The 15,944-nt window shown below is 37.3% G+C and overlaps 1 protein-coding gene across 2 annotated transcripts in view; it reads left to right on the top strand.

Moving 5' to 3' along the window:
- Positions 1-15,944, top strand: part of TPP2 (tripeptidyl peptidase 2) — a 55,418-nt gene that overhangs the window by 31,487 nt on the left and 7,987 nt on the right. Inside the window, exons 22-28 of one of the 2 annotated variants that reach the window (XM_042042833.1) lie at positions 1,151-1,395; positions 1,594-1,672; positions 3,559-3,597; positions 10,223-10,374; positions 10,472-10,568; positions 11,450-11,580; positions 13,342-13,549. In XM_042042833.1, the coding sequence (XP_041898767.1) occupies positions 1,151-1,395; positions 1,594-1,672; positions 3,559-3,597; positions 10,223-10,374; positions 10,472-10,568; positions 11,450-11,580; positions 13,342-13,549 (951 nt within the window). The remainder of the gene's footprint in view (positions 1-1,150; positions 1,396-1,593; positions 1,673-3,558; positions 3,598-10,222; positions 10,375-10,471; positions 10,569-11,449; positions 11,581-13,341; positions 13,550-15,944) is intronic. The other variant, XM_042042842.1, reaches the window with a different exon arrangement.

Genomic DNA, 15,944 nt, shown 5'->3' with positions numbered 1-15,944 from the left:
CTCACTTCTGATTTCTTATGATTTTGCTTGGTGCTTCTCAAGAAATGAATTCAAAATCGTATCGTTCTTTATTTTGTTTTTTTACAAAGACAATACCTTAAACTTTTCTGTGCAAGGTGGAAAGGATCCATTATTTTTCCTGTAGTCTGACTTGTGTGCTGATAGAGCAGAGGCTTCTGTATTCATGAATGTTGTCCTCTGTGCTGTTGATATCTTCAAACAGCTTTTTTAATGCTTCAGCTTTTTTTACTTCCTGTTGCCATCTTTTGCACAACACTTGTAGATACTCTACCCTCTGTGGCAATCTCTGCTGTAACAGACTGTGTGTCTGGATCATGGGGGAAGTAGGGAGAAATGAAAAAAAGAAAAAAAAAAATCACAAAAGAAGCTTTTTTCATAATTTTTTTGTTTTGAAACTGTTTTTTACCAATCTAAAATCACAGTTGAATATCATCAATGTAATGTTAACTTTGATAGATTGATCATTCTGGAAGTGTACAAAAGATAGTTTCAAGAGACATGCTTTAAAGTTTATAAATTATTTTCAGAAATTGCATTGTTTTCCTGGTTTTTAGTTCTGTTGTTGCTTGTTTTGGTTTTTTTTGGGATTTTTTAAAATAACGGAGACAATATCTGCATCTTCCTGAGTAACAAGCTCAGGACAAAGAGTCTGGCAGCTCTTTAAACTGCATCTCACAGGAATACTGAGTCTCCCTTGGTGTGAAAATTGGTAGAGTGTTTGGGACAGGAGAAGATGTTTTGTGGTCTAAACTGCAAAGCACCCCAACATAGTAAATTGAAAGTGTATTAAGGCAAACCTGCCGAGGTTTTGAAGTGAAAGCTTAACAGGAATTCTGATTATTATTTTAACAGTTAATTTGTTCCTATTTTAATACTGTATTATGTCAGCCTGTTTCGTGGTCTGAAAACTTAATTTCTTTTTCAGTCAGTACAAAATGTGTTTTGGTTGCTATCATGTCTTGAAAACACTCTTGTTTTCAGGAGATTCCAAAACCAAGCAATCTGGTATAGTTTAAATGGCTAGAGCTATAAGGATCAAGAACATGACTGCCTTATTTCTGGGCTTCGGGGTTTTTTATGAATGGTGAAATACTTAATCTTGACATTTATGAGAACTTCTTTCTTTCAGTATTCTGTGAAACTGGAAAAAGGAGATTACACCATTCGGTTACAAATTCGTCATGAGCAGAACAGTGAGCTGGATCGCATCAAAGACCTGCCCTTTATTGTTTCTCACAGGTTGTCTAGTACCTTGAGCTTAGATATTTATGAAAACCATAGCCTTGCTCTCTTAGGGAAGAAGAAATCCAACAGTTTGACGTTACCACCAAAACACAGTCAGCCATTCTTTGTTACTTCTCTGCCTGATGACAAGTAAGTTATGAAGTTGTTTTTCTCATTGCATCTAGGCAACTGCCTCTGCACCTCACTAAAATGATACTTTAATAGTGTCTACCTGTCCAGGCTTGGTAATTCCTTCTGTCGCTCTTCCCCTGCTTGGCTTCTTTATTGTAGTTTCCATGAAACCTTAGTGAACCTGGGTTTAACACTGGGCTTACTTTCTTTGAACAGAATACCTAAAGGAGCAGGACCAGGATGTTATCTTGCAGGAAGTCTTACTCTGTCTAAAACAGAACTTGGAAAGAAAGCTGTGAGTATATGGAATGGATGACGGGGGTTTTTCTGAAATTCTTTGTAGCGAGCAAATGGCATGCCAGGAAGTGCTGTATTGTGTGGAGTTAGCACTTTAAAGAGCATTAGATTTGGTAACATAATACGTTTTAGAAGCAGTTGTTTCACTATAAAGTCAGCATAACTTCTAAGTAGTTCTATTATTATTTTCATCTTCTAATTTCAAATTTCATTGCACTTTCTAAATTTTGAGTTTTAATTCTTTTACTCTGAAGTCTTTTATTTCTATAAGCAACTGCTTTTTCGTTGGTGTGCAGCCTTTAAAATTGAACATCTGTAACTCCCTAGCTTAATGTAATTTTTGAATGAAAAATACGTGCATATAGTGTTATGTGCATGTTGGTTCTGTAAGACTCTTTGTTGCTTGCATGCAATTTTCAGCAAAAACACATGCTTTCTAAACACATATGTTACCATTACCAAGTAGTAGGAATTGTGCTGACTCAAATACATAAACAGATTTTCTTACCTGCTACACACTGATGTTGTCAACCACTAGTATGACTGTATGCTTCAACAAAATGGTGTAAGATCTCTGTGTGTGATGCTAGAAAAAGAAGCATCTTTTTGCTCATAACACAGCATCCTGTGAAAAATGTTTTTTTAACTTGTATGACTCTATAATGCAACAGTGATTATAGTAACCATGTCACTTTTCTGTGTATCTGGTGCTACAGTGTTTAGAAGATTCCCTTAGCTGTTTTTAAACAGATGGTAAGCCTGAGACTAAATTTTAGTCAATCCTGGTGATTGTTAGTACTCAGAGGTAGTTGATCTGTGTCCATATACCACTAGATATGGCTGAACAACGTCTGAAACTAGAATACATCTTCATAGAAAATAAGTTTCTGTGAGTAGGTTGGCATATACCTTTAGATCTTGTTGAGCATAAAAGTTTAGTTAATTCAATCTGAATTGATTGTAGCTAGTACTTTTGGGGCAGATTGCATGTAACTGCAGGTGAGAATGTATCAGGAGAATTTATGTGTCAGTGAGGAAAAACCCAGTAACTAGGAGCTCTAAAACACCTAGTTTAATATTTGTGATTCCTGCAAGGTTGCAAATGTGCTTTTATGAAATCCATGATAAATCAGTTACACTAGTCTAATTTAGTTTCCCTAGCTAGAACTGTGCGCTTCCTTGAACTGCTGTTTGCAATTCTTGCATGTTCTATTTTAAAACCAGACTAAGTGGCTATGTACAGTGGTTTCTGGGATAGGAAGCAGGAGATAGGTAGATACAGCCTGTCAAATTTCATGTGATGGGGAATACTTGAGATCTTACACAGAAGGACATTCTAGCTGAGGTGTCTCTCATGTCATAGTATAAAGCATTACTCTTATGATCATATTTCAATGGAAAAAAGATGGTATCAAATAGCATCTGATACTTTCTGCTGCCTTTAGTGAACCTCAGTACGTACCAGGAGACAAAAAAAGGAGGACTAGGCAGCAAAGTTGTCTCTAAGTCAGTGGGTGGATGCAAGGTAAGGGAAAATGTATCTTAATTTGTCTATATTTATTATGAAATAGAACAATGCCACTAAACAGTCAAAAAGCTAAAATTCTAAGGCTGAATTTCTGTAATTTATTAATTGAAGCTAAGTGGTTAACAACACTTGCTTATATTGCAGGAGTAATGGATTGTATATACAGTGATGCATTGGTTTATTAATTTTAAAAACCTGAAAGGGCATGCTTTAAGAGCATGTTTGATCATAGATGTGACTCTCTATAGGTTGGAAATCTGTAGGTTGGAAGTATAACTATTAATTGTACAGAGAAGGTGTCTCCATCCTGTGTGGTGTGTGCATGTTTTCTTACAGTATGTTATTCTAACTCCCAGGGGCAGTCTGCAGCAAAGCGACAAGGAAAATTTAAAAAGGTACTGAATGTTAGTTTTTGAAAAAGATATACTGAAGTCTTTTTGCATATGACTTAAAGAATTTGTCTACCAGTCTTGGTTTTTAATTTGTCTCCTTCATCTACCTGCTTAGACCTGAGTTACTTACTTCAGCACCTTAAGTATGTTTACTGGTAGAATGACAAAACACTACTGTAACACATAGCTGAGAGGCACGTGTGCATCTGTATACTTCTGCAACAAGTGCTGTAAAAATGCATGTGGTGTTAGTGGTCTGCGATTTTTCATGTTATTAAATACTCAGAAATGTTCAGTGTTTGTGCTCAAGATTTTTTGTGGCAAGCATTTCTGCCTATTCTGTCTGCAGGTTAAGAGTTAAATATAAACCTAACACTTTAATTTGAATTGAATAATTGAAATCTAACTATATTCCCAGTCTACTAAATTGAGAGTTGTCTTCTTTACGGCCACAAAAAGTATACAGTAGGAAGCTAGAGTTTATACAGTCATGTAGCAGGTAGTAATATTCACAGACTGAATTTTGGAGCGTGTATAAGATAGTTTAGAAAGGGGGTGACTTTTAATATAACAGTGTTTAATATTGTGCTTTCTCATATTTTCACATCAGGTCATACAATAATTTGCCAGCAGAGTGTGAAACGAGTTTGTTTAAAAGATGCAAAAAAATATTTTACTAGACTACTTACATAACATTACTGGGTTTTTTCTTGTTCTTAAGTTGTAAGGGTATTTACTTGCTGTTGATTTCAAGGTACTTTGTTCTCGAGTGACATGCAGATTAGTCAGGATTCTTGTTAGAAGTAAGACCTAAGAACTATGACTAATATAGTTTATAGTCATGTGTCCAGTCCATTTTTTTGTGAATAGTGAGCTGGAAGCTGAACCTGCTAACTTACTCTGGTCTTGGTGTAATAAGCGTGTGGGAATGTGATCAGGCTTTCCAAGCAGGATTTTAGTGTACGTTGCTGAGTTTTATTTTCATACCTGAAAATCATGCAGATCACCTTTAGAAAGATAATTTAAAATCCCCTGTGAATGCATGGCTTCCTGTTGAATAGGGTATAAGATCTTCACTAAGTGAATCTCTAACAAGGGAATTAAACTCTCATAATAATACAATTTGAATAACAAAACTATTAAACAGATTCCAGAGGTTGTAGTCTTTTGGGGGTTTTTTTTGGTTGTTGGAGTTTTTTTCCTTTGGTTTTAGAACAGAGATTTGTGTTCAGATCTGAGCAGTAAAACCACCCAAGCCCAGATAAAAACTGTCCTTCTTGTTACTTCCATCTACTAATGGATTAGTAATTCCATTACTAATCAGTGTACTAGCAGCAAATAAACTAGTGGATTTCTGCAGGGCTCCATCTTCAGGCCTGTGCTCTTCAGCATCTTCATCAATGACTTGGACACAGGACTGGAAGGGATACTGAGCAAGTCCGCAGACAATACTGAATTGAGAAGAGCTGTTGTCTCCCTTGAAGGCACGAAGGCCCTGTTGAGAGACCTTGACAAAATAGGGAGCTGGGCAATCACCAACCATAGGAAGTTCAGCAAGGGAAAGTGTTGGATTCTGCACCTGGGATGGGGCAACCCTGGATGTATGGACAGACTGGGGAATGAGATGCTGGAAAGCAGTGCCATGGAAAGGGACCTGGTCAATGGCAAGTTGAACATGAGTCAGCAGTGCCCTGGCAGCCAGGAGGGCCAACCATGTCCTGGGGTGCATCAGGCACAGACAGCATCACCAGCCGGGCAAGGGAGGGGATTGTCCCACTCTGCTCTGCACTGGGGCAGCCTCACCTGGAATATTGTGTGCAGTTTTGGGTGCTACAATATCAGAAAGGTATGAAACCATTAGAGGGTGTCCAGAGGAGGGCAATGAAGATGGTGAAGGGCCTGGAGGGGAAGCTGCATGAGGAGCAGCTGAGGTCACTTGGTCTGTTCAGCTGTGGGAGAGAAGACTGAGGGGAGACCTCATTGCAGTCTGCAATTTCCTTGTGAGGGAAAGCGGAGCCACAGGCACTGGTCTCTTCTCTGTGGTGACCAGTGACAGGACCTGAAGTGGCCTGAAGTTGTGTTGGGGAGGTTTAGATTGGATATTAGAAAAAGGTTTTTCACCCAGAGGGTGGCTGGGCACTGGAACAGGCTCTCCAAGGAAGTGGTCGCAGCACCAGCCTGACAGAGTTCAAGAAGCGTTTGGGCAATGTTCTTGAGCACATGGTTTTACTGTAGGGGATGGTGCTGTGCAGGGCCAGGATTTGGACTTGATGATGCTTGCGTACCTTCCAACTCGGTATATTCTGTGAAATAAAACACCTGTGTATTTCAGAGCATTGTTCTGCAAGAGCTCTATTAATTAACACATTTTGCTGAGAATGCAACTCAGAGGCCTTCCTAGTTTAAAAATTTTGATATTGACCTTGCCCTGTCATAAGTTTACATGCAGTTAAGATGTTTATCAGCACAGAAAACTTGTTTATATGTTTCTTTTGTGATGTAGACAGTCAAAAAAGTATGTGTAGATTTTTCATGTTTTTCAAAGACAGGTCCAGGCCCTCTTGTAAGATTAGGAGCCCTCTTTGCCACAAGGGCACGCTGCTGGCTCATGTTCAACCTGGTGCCCACCAGGATGCGAAGCTACTTTCGTACTGCATGGCCCCCAGCATGTACTGTGCCTGGATTTATTCTTTTCCAGTTCTTGCACTTACCTTTGTTGAACTTCATGAGGCTTCTGTTGGGCCCATTTCTGCAGCCTTTTGAGTTCCCTCTGGATGGCAGCAGACTTCCTGGCATATCAGCCACTCCTCCTGGTCTGGTGTCAGTAGCAAACGTGCTGAGGGTGCCCTCCTCCCCATCATCCAGGTAATTAATGAAGATATTGAACAGGGTTCAATCCAGAATTGACCCCGGGACACACAATTAGTTACTGACCTCCAACTGTGTGTCACTGATCACCCTCTGGCCCCGGACGTTCAGCAGGTTTCAGTCTGCCTGACTGCATCTCTGATTTTGCATAAAAGCAGTTTGTGGTTATGCCAGGAAATAGCAGCCTAGTTTTCCAAAGACAGTTAATTCTTTTATAACTGTACAAAAATGTTAAGGGGTTCTCTCCACATAATAAACAGGTGTCTTTGTTTTCCTTTGTAATGCAGTTACAATCTGATGACTTTTTCCACTTGTCTTCAAGCTTTGTCCAGAACATAGTTAGAAATGAAAAACATATCATTGACTTTTTCTGGTCTGTAAGAATAATTTTTTGTTGGTTTACATAATGCAACTTTTGAACAGCAATATGTAACAATTAGCCAAGGGATGGAAAGTTTCTACAACTTTCTCCCTATTCTGCTATCCTTTCTTCCAATTTGAAGCAAGAAATGCATTATGCAGGTATTGATAAGTACTAGTGGAAGACTAATAAATACCATTGTGAAGTCAAATGAAAAAGGGTGACTTCCTTTGAGCATTAACATACTATCCCTGTTTAATCATGAGGTGTTCAAAAATAGGATGAAGTATGTGTCTGATAAAATTTTGTGTAAGCCTGCCTGGTGACTTCAAGAAGCTTAATTAATTTTCTATTAAGTGAGAGTTGCCATAAAAATAAGCAACACTGCACAAATTGTAGGCCTCTTAAAACAGATTCAGATTCCATATGTATATTCATCTTTATGTGCAGACAGGCATTAATATGAAGATACTTATTAAATGGAAAATGAGACCTGGGATGTGTTCCTAGAGGGAGCTCTTTTTCCTGTGGTTAGTTTTGCTGCGAATGCTTTGAAGTACAAATAACAATAGTTTTATATGTGTTTTACATGTAAAGTACTAGATGTTAAAACACCAGAGAGAAATCTAAATAGAAATTTGGAAGCCAAATTAACTGTTAATTAACCTCTTTTAAAAGGTGACTGTTTTGAGGGCACTGTGTTTGTTTATGTGTGCAGTTTGTAGTTAAAAGTAAACCCAGTGAGGATTATGATACTCCACAGAGTACACTGACCAAAGTGCATATCCTATGTGCTTCCCAATACTGCGTATCTTTCTAGAGGATAAATTTGAAAGTTTCCTTAGAGAAATTTTTTCAGTGGATAATATGCTCACTTGCTGTCTTTCTCTGTCTATAGCTCTGTATCTTTTTATAGTTATATATAAAATGAAATCCAGTACACTACTCTAGGAATTCTGTTCCTGTCAGAGAGAAGTTTGAATAAGAAAACACATTGAACTGCTGAATTGTGAAGAGCTGCCTTTCTTCTCCTTAGTCTGTAATGATTTATGTTTCTGTAATGGCAATGACAGTGCCATTCTGAAATCTTCTGGTATCTGGGGAGTTACCAAGTGTTATAGATGATCCTAGTGTTTGCAGATAAAATAAATAAAGAAGCCTTCAGTCCATCTTAAGGCCTTGTAATAGTTTAGTTAAATGTGATAAACACCTAAACTTTATTTATCCCATGAAGTAAGTTTGAGGTCTGTGGAGAAGTGTGCTCTGTAAGCTCTTTTGAGAGTAGGGTACCTGGGTCTGAAGGTCATTGTTTTCCTTTCAATGGTCATAGCTTGTAAGGCTTGCAGAACCTCATGAGACCAAAAGTACCTATGTGAGAGAAAGGGGAGATGACATTTTACTGTTGATGGTTTAGCTACATGGGATTAGTCTCTCAAAATGCAAGTGTTCATCCACATAAGTGAGATTTTGTTAATCCAATTATGTTTGGTTTGAAACTTAAATCAGAGTTACAGAGCCTTCTCATATAGACAAGGCTTGAGAATGCAGAGGTCATCTATATATGTAACTCCAAAAATATGTTGCCAAGTGAAATGAAAAAGGACTTTCAAGAAGGAAATCCTCAACTATTGGAAGAGTATTTCTTAGAAAGTCAGGTTTCTTTTGTAGGAAAATACTAGTCTCAATAGAGGGAGGACATCTTTTAGAAAACATTGTAGATTAAGATTTTTGTGCTGAATTAGCTTATTAGACTTCTTAGAATGTTTGGTTTGCTTTAGTGAACTGTATTGTTGCTTTCTGCAACAATATTTACCTTAGTGAGCCCCATACCATGTTCCTGACCTCTTCCTGTGTGTACTTACTTCCATGACCTGTTTTGTCATGCTCTGGCCTAGGTCTTGCTGGAGGCTCATTTAGGTGTACTGACTGGTCGTGCACTTCATACTTGAAATGCATGTGTGCAGGATAGTTCTGTGAAAGCTACATGTTAATGCAGATTAGTTATCTAAACTAGTTTTCAAAAAATATTTAAATGTATTTAAAAATATTTAAAGTATTTAAATTTAAAGCTGGAAGAATTGTTCTAAGGGGATATTGTAGTCACTTTTACCAGTATTGTGTTCAGTAACCCACAGCAAGATGCTGTTCTGTTTGAACTATAAGTTCAAATAAAATTTTTCTGCATCATGATTTTTGAATATTTCAGAAGTGTAATATTGAAGTCCCTTTCTGCAGTTTCTGTCACCCTTTTACTTGCTATTTAAGTAACTTTAACTCCATCTTGTACACAAGGGTTCATTTTATTACACAGCACTGACTTGGTTTATGGGAAGTATTCCCACAAATGTATTCTGGAATAATTGGTAAGAATAATTAAATTGCCACAGTAATTGAGCATGCGGCTCAATATTTTGCACCGTGTTGAAACAGAGTAGAGGTATCTAGAGGATTTAAACTTCCATGATATTCTCTGTGAAATATCTGATATGTAAAGTAATGGGATATGTGCCCTCACTCTGTAGGTAGAGGCTTGTTTAAAGATTGCAACATTAAAACCAAAAAGAATGAAATGGCCTCACTCAGCAGTTTGATGTTTTAGAAGCAATGAATGAAATCTAATGCTACCTTATTTGCAAATTTCTATGTAACTTCAAGAACATGGTCTGAGTTAGGATTTTCCTTTTAAATAGCTGTAACTGATCTTCTCATGGTGGTTATTGACTGGTGTAGCATGAACTCAAACTATAGTGATATTTCTATGCTATCATTTAAGGTTTAAAAAAAAAATCTTGCTGTTGTGTCTACTTAATTAGAACAGAGATACAGGTGAAACTGGAAAGTCTGTGGCAGCAAACTGGAAATCAGTTGACTGTGGATGCATCAGTATGCACGTGGAAGAAATAGTATCTTGAGAGGAATAAGCATATCCTGTGACATGTTTCATGTTTATCCTACTGTGGTATTATTTTTTAGAATTCAGCCATCTTTATTCATTTGTTTATTGCCAGATTTGTAGAATAGGATCTCTGTCTTTTTTCCCTTAGCCTTTTAACCAAGTTACCTGTTTTTTTATCAACAAACAAACAGAAAAACACCTTCCTTATTCCTTAACTAATATTATGTAAAATTATGTGAATGTAAAAATGTCAAAGTGGCTAAATTTTAGGCTTTCTTTTCTTATACCTAGTATGCTGTTTTAATATTTACATTCTTGCATTGCTTAGAATAAAAACTTAAAGGAGTTCCTGAATTTTTACTGTCTAATATCTTTGCTCTCAGAACCCTTACTCACTGTATGTGTAGCTCAGAGTAGTTGCTGGCTATGATGTAGCTTTCATACGACATCAGATAAAAATGTACTGTATCCCTCTCAGTATGTGTCTCTTTTCCCACCTCCAGGATGTCCTTACTGTTCACTATCATCTGATACCATCACCATCAAAGAGTAAAAATGGCAGCAAAGAGAAAGAAAAAGAACAGGAAAAAGAAAAAGATGCAAAAGAAGAATTTGCTGAAGCTTTAAGAGACCTAAAAATACAGTGGATGACCAAGTATGTCTGCTGTCATTACTACACAAGCTTGAAGCAGCTTGAAGTTCACAAAAATACTCAAAATCTGTCTTTCATGCTGTATCCTTCTATTTTCTAGGCTGGATACCACTGACATGTATAGTGAGTTGAAAGAAGCATTTCCTAATCATCTTCCTTTGTATGTTGCAAGACTTCATCAGCTGGATTCTGAAAAGGTTATTTAGCACTTCTTACACTTGATTTGTCTCAATACATCCATGTAGCTTAAGCAACTGAGCCTTTCTTTGTATACATTTGAAATTGAAGTGACTGTACTCAGTATTAAAAAGCAGAAATTTCTAATTAGAGTGACAGGTGCCTCCCTTGAGTGTGATTTACTTAATCCCACAGCAGAATAAAAGAAAGGATGCCTAACCAGAGTGTGTTTGCTCATCAAGTTATGCCTTGTTCAGTTAAACAGATTGTAAATTTTCTTGCATACTTAGTCTACAACAGTTTTATTCTGAATGGTGGCTACTGAGACAAACACACATCCCAATTCTTTTCCTCTTCTGCACTGGTAATTTCTCCTAGCAGCATGACTCAGACAACTGAGGACAGTTACCCCCTAAAGTGACACAGCTAAATCCAGGTTCTTCTATCATTGTCCTCAAAAATAGGAGCTGTGAACAGAACAGTTTGCATGTGGGTTTTTTTTTTTTTTAATCTTGAAGACAAACACTTTTGTGCATATGCCACTAGCTTGAATATTTTTCTTTTTATTTGGTTCTGATTTGATATTTATTTCTGAATTGAATAACCACTGCATTATATAAGAGTACTGATTTGTACTGAAAGGTGATTTTCTTTCTCTGCATTTTGCTTATACCAACCTCCTATTTCAGTTTGTTTTCAGTGAAATGGACTAAGCATGCAGGAAATCTTGAAGACTTTTCAGAGTTCTTTAAGCAAAATTTGAATGAAGTGGAGAAAAGAGCATGTTGAATTATCAAATGTTATTTCTGCATAGCTTTGCAATCACCCTAGTGTTAGTAGAATCAACAATGAAGTAGTGTGATTTCATGGTGCTGAACATCTTTTTGTATTCTGCTTTTAGGAGCGAATGAAAAGACTTGATGAAATCGTTGAAGCTGCAAATACAGTAATCTCTCATATTGATCAAACAGCATTAGCAGTATATTTTGCCATGAAGACTGATCCTAGGCCTGATGCAGCTACTATAAAAAAGTACCTACCCAGTAAATAATTTTCCTGCATCCTATTTCTGTAGTCTATGTACTTTGTCTCAGCATGTAAGAAATGGAATGACTGTAGCTTTTCTTGATAGCTTGTATTATTTTATTGTGGCACAGGCAATTTAAAATATGACTATACAATTATTGTGTTCTCTTATTATATCTCCAGAATGCAGGGACACTGAAACTTCCAATTTTTATTTATTCAATAAAATAAACAGGGGTGCTTTCAGGATGTAAATGTATCAGAAAAATGGGATATTAAGTTGTTTTGTCAAGCTTAATCTAAGATCAGAGGGACCACTGGAGTATCAGTAGAAGTATCTGTTTGAATGCTATCTGCCTTTTCTTTGTTTTGCAACCTTTCAGATCTGTGTTTGAAGACAAAATTTACACCAGCCTAAGAAGTAACTGCTTGCAAAAAATTTCATTTGTGAAAAGTGTGATCATGTGCTTCAGAGTATTTTTGAGACCCATTGTTCTTATTTAGTTTTAGATTGTTCCTCTGTGCTATCACTATATATATCCTTAGGAAGACAGTATTTTGAAAGTGACACCTTAGGCTAGAGAATAAGAGAAGATGGAGATGGATTTTGCTGTGTGTAGCATGGTGCTGTTTTAGTAACAGAACAGCAGATCTGAATATTAGGCCCTTAAAATGGGAGATGCATCTATGTTGATTATCTATAAAATACCAGATTTCAGTTGTAAAGCTAGTCTGTCTGTTCTGGCTATCCTGAATTCAGATTTGTGTGTAATTCTAGAATTGCTGATATAAAAGCAAAGCCTTGACATAATAAACTTCATTCTAAACATTTCTTGGTAAGTTGATCCATTAGGTCATGTGGTTTGAATATAACATCTGAAATTGAACACCAAATTCAATGCTTTAAATGGATGCAATTCCTTTGAAGTCAGCAGAATTGTATCTGCTTATGTTAGTGGTGGATTTCACTCTCTGTTTACAAAGCCAGGAACTATAAAGCTGTATTTCTAGATGCTGGCTTACTTTTAGAATCCTGAGTTGTCCTTGCCTTAAGTCATCTAAGGCATTTCATATGCAGAAGAATGATTGAGTATCTTTAATGAATAGTGTCTTTAGGTAATCTTTTATGATTAGTTTAATTTATAGTAAATAGCCTTTCTTTAAAAATTATCTTTCTGCTTATTTTCATTTTGTACCGATGCCTTTTTCTGGTCTTAAAATCAAGAGTCAAATACGGTTAGAAAGGAAAAGGGATTTTACCTTGGTATTTATTTTAAGGATCCTTAGGTGCACACGTCCAGGTGGAATGCACTGAAATGCACACCACAATGCCCACTCTCAAAAGATCTGGTATAACATTATAGGTCTTACTAATTAGCATATCTATCAAAAATTCTCCAATGAGAGGCTCGAGTGAGCCCCCCTCCCCAAGGAGCCTTCCCCTGGATAGTTCTATCTTAATTTACAGAATGTGTTCTGGAGAGGACCTTGGGGTCTGGGGCACATCAACCCTTACTTATGAAGATTCTAAAATGTTTAGTCTCCTAGCTGAACAAACAAGTCCAAGAATGTAGGCAAAAAGCACTAAGAATACAGAAGCTGTAAAAAGGTATAACAGGGGTATAAAAGAAAAGGCAAAAAATCATCATGACATCAGTGTGTACTAACTACTGTAAACTTTTAAACTGAGTTAGCACTGTTTTTGTTCTTAAGGAGGTATTTGCAAAAGGCTCTAAATACTTCTCATACTGTATTTTCTTTCCCTAGTGAAATGGAAAAACAGAAGAGTACTTTAGTGGATGCACTTTGTCGAAAGGGCAGTGCACTGGCTGACCAGCTTCTTCATCTGCAGACCCAAGAAGGGGCTGCTTCCAGTGATGCAGAAGGCAAAGATGAGGATCATGAGAGCTGCTCGGAAGCTTTGACAGAGACATTCTGGGAAACAACAAAATGGACTGATCTTTTTGACAGCAAGGTAAGAGACCAGAGCAGATTTTTTTTCATTTGCATGTTGGGTTTTCTGATGTTTTTTTTCTGGAATTATGCGCTGCCTTTGTGTGCACAGCCTTGTACATTCCTCTCTTCTACTTTTCCATGATGTCCCCGTATGTTGTGCTTCCTTTATGACCTCTTTCCACGGTGATTTTGCCAAGCCTGTCAAATCCATGGTAAGCCCATCTCTGTGCAAGTGAATGTAGAGATTAAGGGAAGGGTGTAAGACAGTACCAGACTTCCACGAAAAAGCTGCTTCCTTTATTGAATTGCTTCTTTCTGTACTTTCCAGGGAATATTTTTGATTAACCTGTGCGCTGTTGTAGCTGTACACACAGAAGTGTGCAGCATCCATACCCTGTTCAGTCCTGCATGCTGTAGCCTCTTCCACACTATGGACAAGAGAAGTTTTGTGTTTTGCTGTCAGTAATGTCTGTAGAGGTAAAGGAGAAACCCTTGGAAATAATTACGCTTACATGTTTATTAGCACAGGCTTCCCTGACATTTCAGAGTTCCTGATCCTGAGAGCTGAATTTTTTTTCTCCTTCATTCAAGACAGCAATTTCAGAGGGGAAAAAAATTCCATTGTCTGTGATTAGTTATGTAGCTTTTAATTTAGAGAGGTTTTGACTTTGTATTTTTAACTTTCGAGCTATTGATGTTAATTAGTTTCTGAACTTAACTGTCACATATGGCTGTGTTTTAGTGGAAGATGGAGTGACCAGGCTATTTGTTGATAATTATGTAAAATTACCAAAGCACTTCAGATAGTTACAAAAGAGAAACTTCTAAGAGTAAAGAAAAAAAAGAACAAAAACATGTAACTTTCCTGACAGTAGATAAACTTCCTGTAAGAACTTGTGCTTTGGGTGGAGGCTTGATCAAGAAGGTTGATGGTGCTTACCCTCCTCACTTTAATGTATATGTCCTTGTACACATACATCTTTCCAGCATATCTCTTCTAATCATTAACTGATTATAATATGTGGTAGCAGATTTTGGTGCTTCAATCATATTGTTTGGCACATGATTTTCTTGCTGTCTGTTTGTAAATGCAATACTTTGTTCCAGTACAGTAACCCCTGGTTTACTTCTCTCTCCTGTTTTTTATTTTTTTAAAGCTGATGGGAATAATTTCTGTGGAAGAATGCCAATATAGATGTTTTGTTGGTGTTTCACTCTTTGGCTTTTATTTCACGACAGATAACATTGTTGAGCTGTGTGCTCTGGGCCTGGAATAAGTAACTCTGATTTGAATTCTACAGATGAGGAATTGAACCTCTCTCTCTGACTGGCTTAACCATGGATTTGTCAAATATTCAGATTTTGCTCTGAAAATAGATTATTCCGTATTGTTAAATTGGTACTAAAAGACCAACAAAACTTTTCTAGATTTTTGTAGCATTTCACATGGAAATAACTTCCATCCTGTTTATGTAATATGTCTTCTTTTTCCTACTTTTTTGAGTTTTATTACTCAAATTGAAATCTAAACTGATTGACTGTCATGAGAGCTACAGAGCTACTTGCAGGGTGCAAACATGGCAGTTCAGTAGGTAAAACAAAAGCTGTGCATGCAAGCAAAGCAAAACAAGGAATTCATTCACCACTTCCCATGGGCTGGCAGGTGTTCAGCCATCTCCAGGAAAGCCAGGTTCCATGATATGCAACCGTGACTTGGGAAGACAAACACCATCACTCCAAACTTTCCCCCTTTCTCCTTCTTAACCCAGCTTTATATGCTGAGTGTGGTGTCATATAGTACGGCATATCCCTTTGGTCACTTGGGGTCTGCTGTTCTGGCTGTATCCACTCCCAGCTCCTTGGGCACCCCCAGCCTTCTCACTGGTGGAGTGGGATGAGAGGCAGAAAAGGTCTGGACTCTGCAAGCACTGCTCAGCAACAGCTAAAACATTCCTGAGTTATCAACATTGTTCGCAGAACAAATCAAAAACACAGCCCCATACCAGCTACTGTGAAGAAAATTAATTAGCCCATCCTAAACCAGCACAGACATAAGAGGTTTGAAAGTGGAGCAGTCAAGTCAGATAGGGATAGACCTTGTGTGAATGTCCTTCAAAGGAGAGTTGTCAAGAGACAGCTTATTCTAAAGCAGTGTGTTGCAGATGAAAATGTGGAGCTCTTCTTTTATCTAGACATGGCTGTGTGATACTGGCACTTGAAAGATGGAACATCTGAGTGAGAAAGGCATTTAAATACTGCACTGATCATTCAATTATATATATATATATATATAAAATAATGACTTCAGATAGAATTATTACTCTAAGTGTGTTTAGTTCTAAGCTTCCCATAAATCAAAGTTCATGCAGCTGTCAGTAATTAAAAAACTAAGTAAATTTTTGAAAACCAAGAGA

This window comes from Corvus kubaryi, unplaced genomic scaffold (genome assembly GCF_017639235.1).
Source record: "Corvus kubaryi isolate FWS band 111438036 unplaced genomic scaffold, C.kubaryi_AGA036_p1.0 133, whole genome shotgun sequence".
Taxonomy (NCBI): Eukaryota; Metazoa; Chordata; class Aves; order Passeriformes; family Corvidae; genus Corvus; species Corvus kubaryi.
Note: the sequence above shows the minus strand (reverse complement) of the source record. Positions and strands in the feature narration are given on the sequence as shown.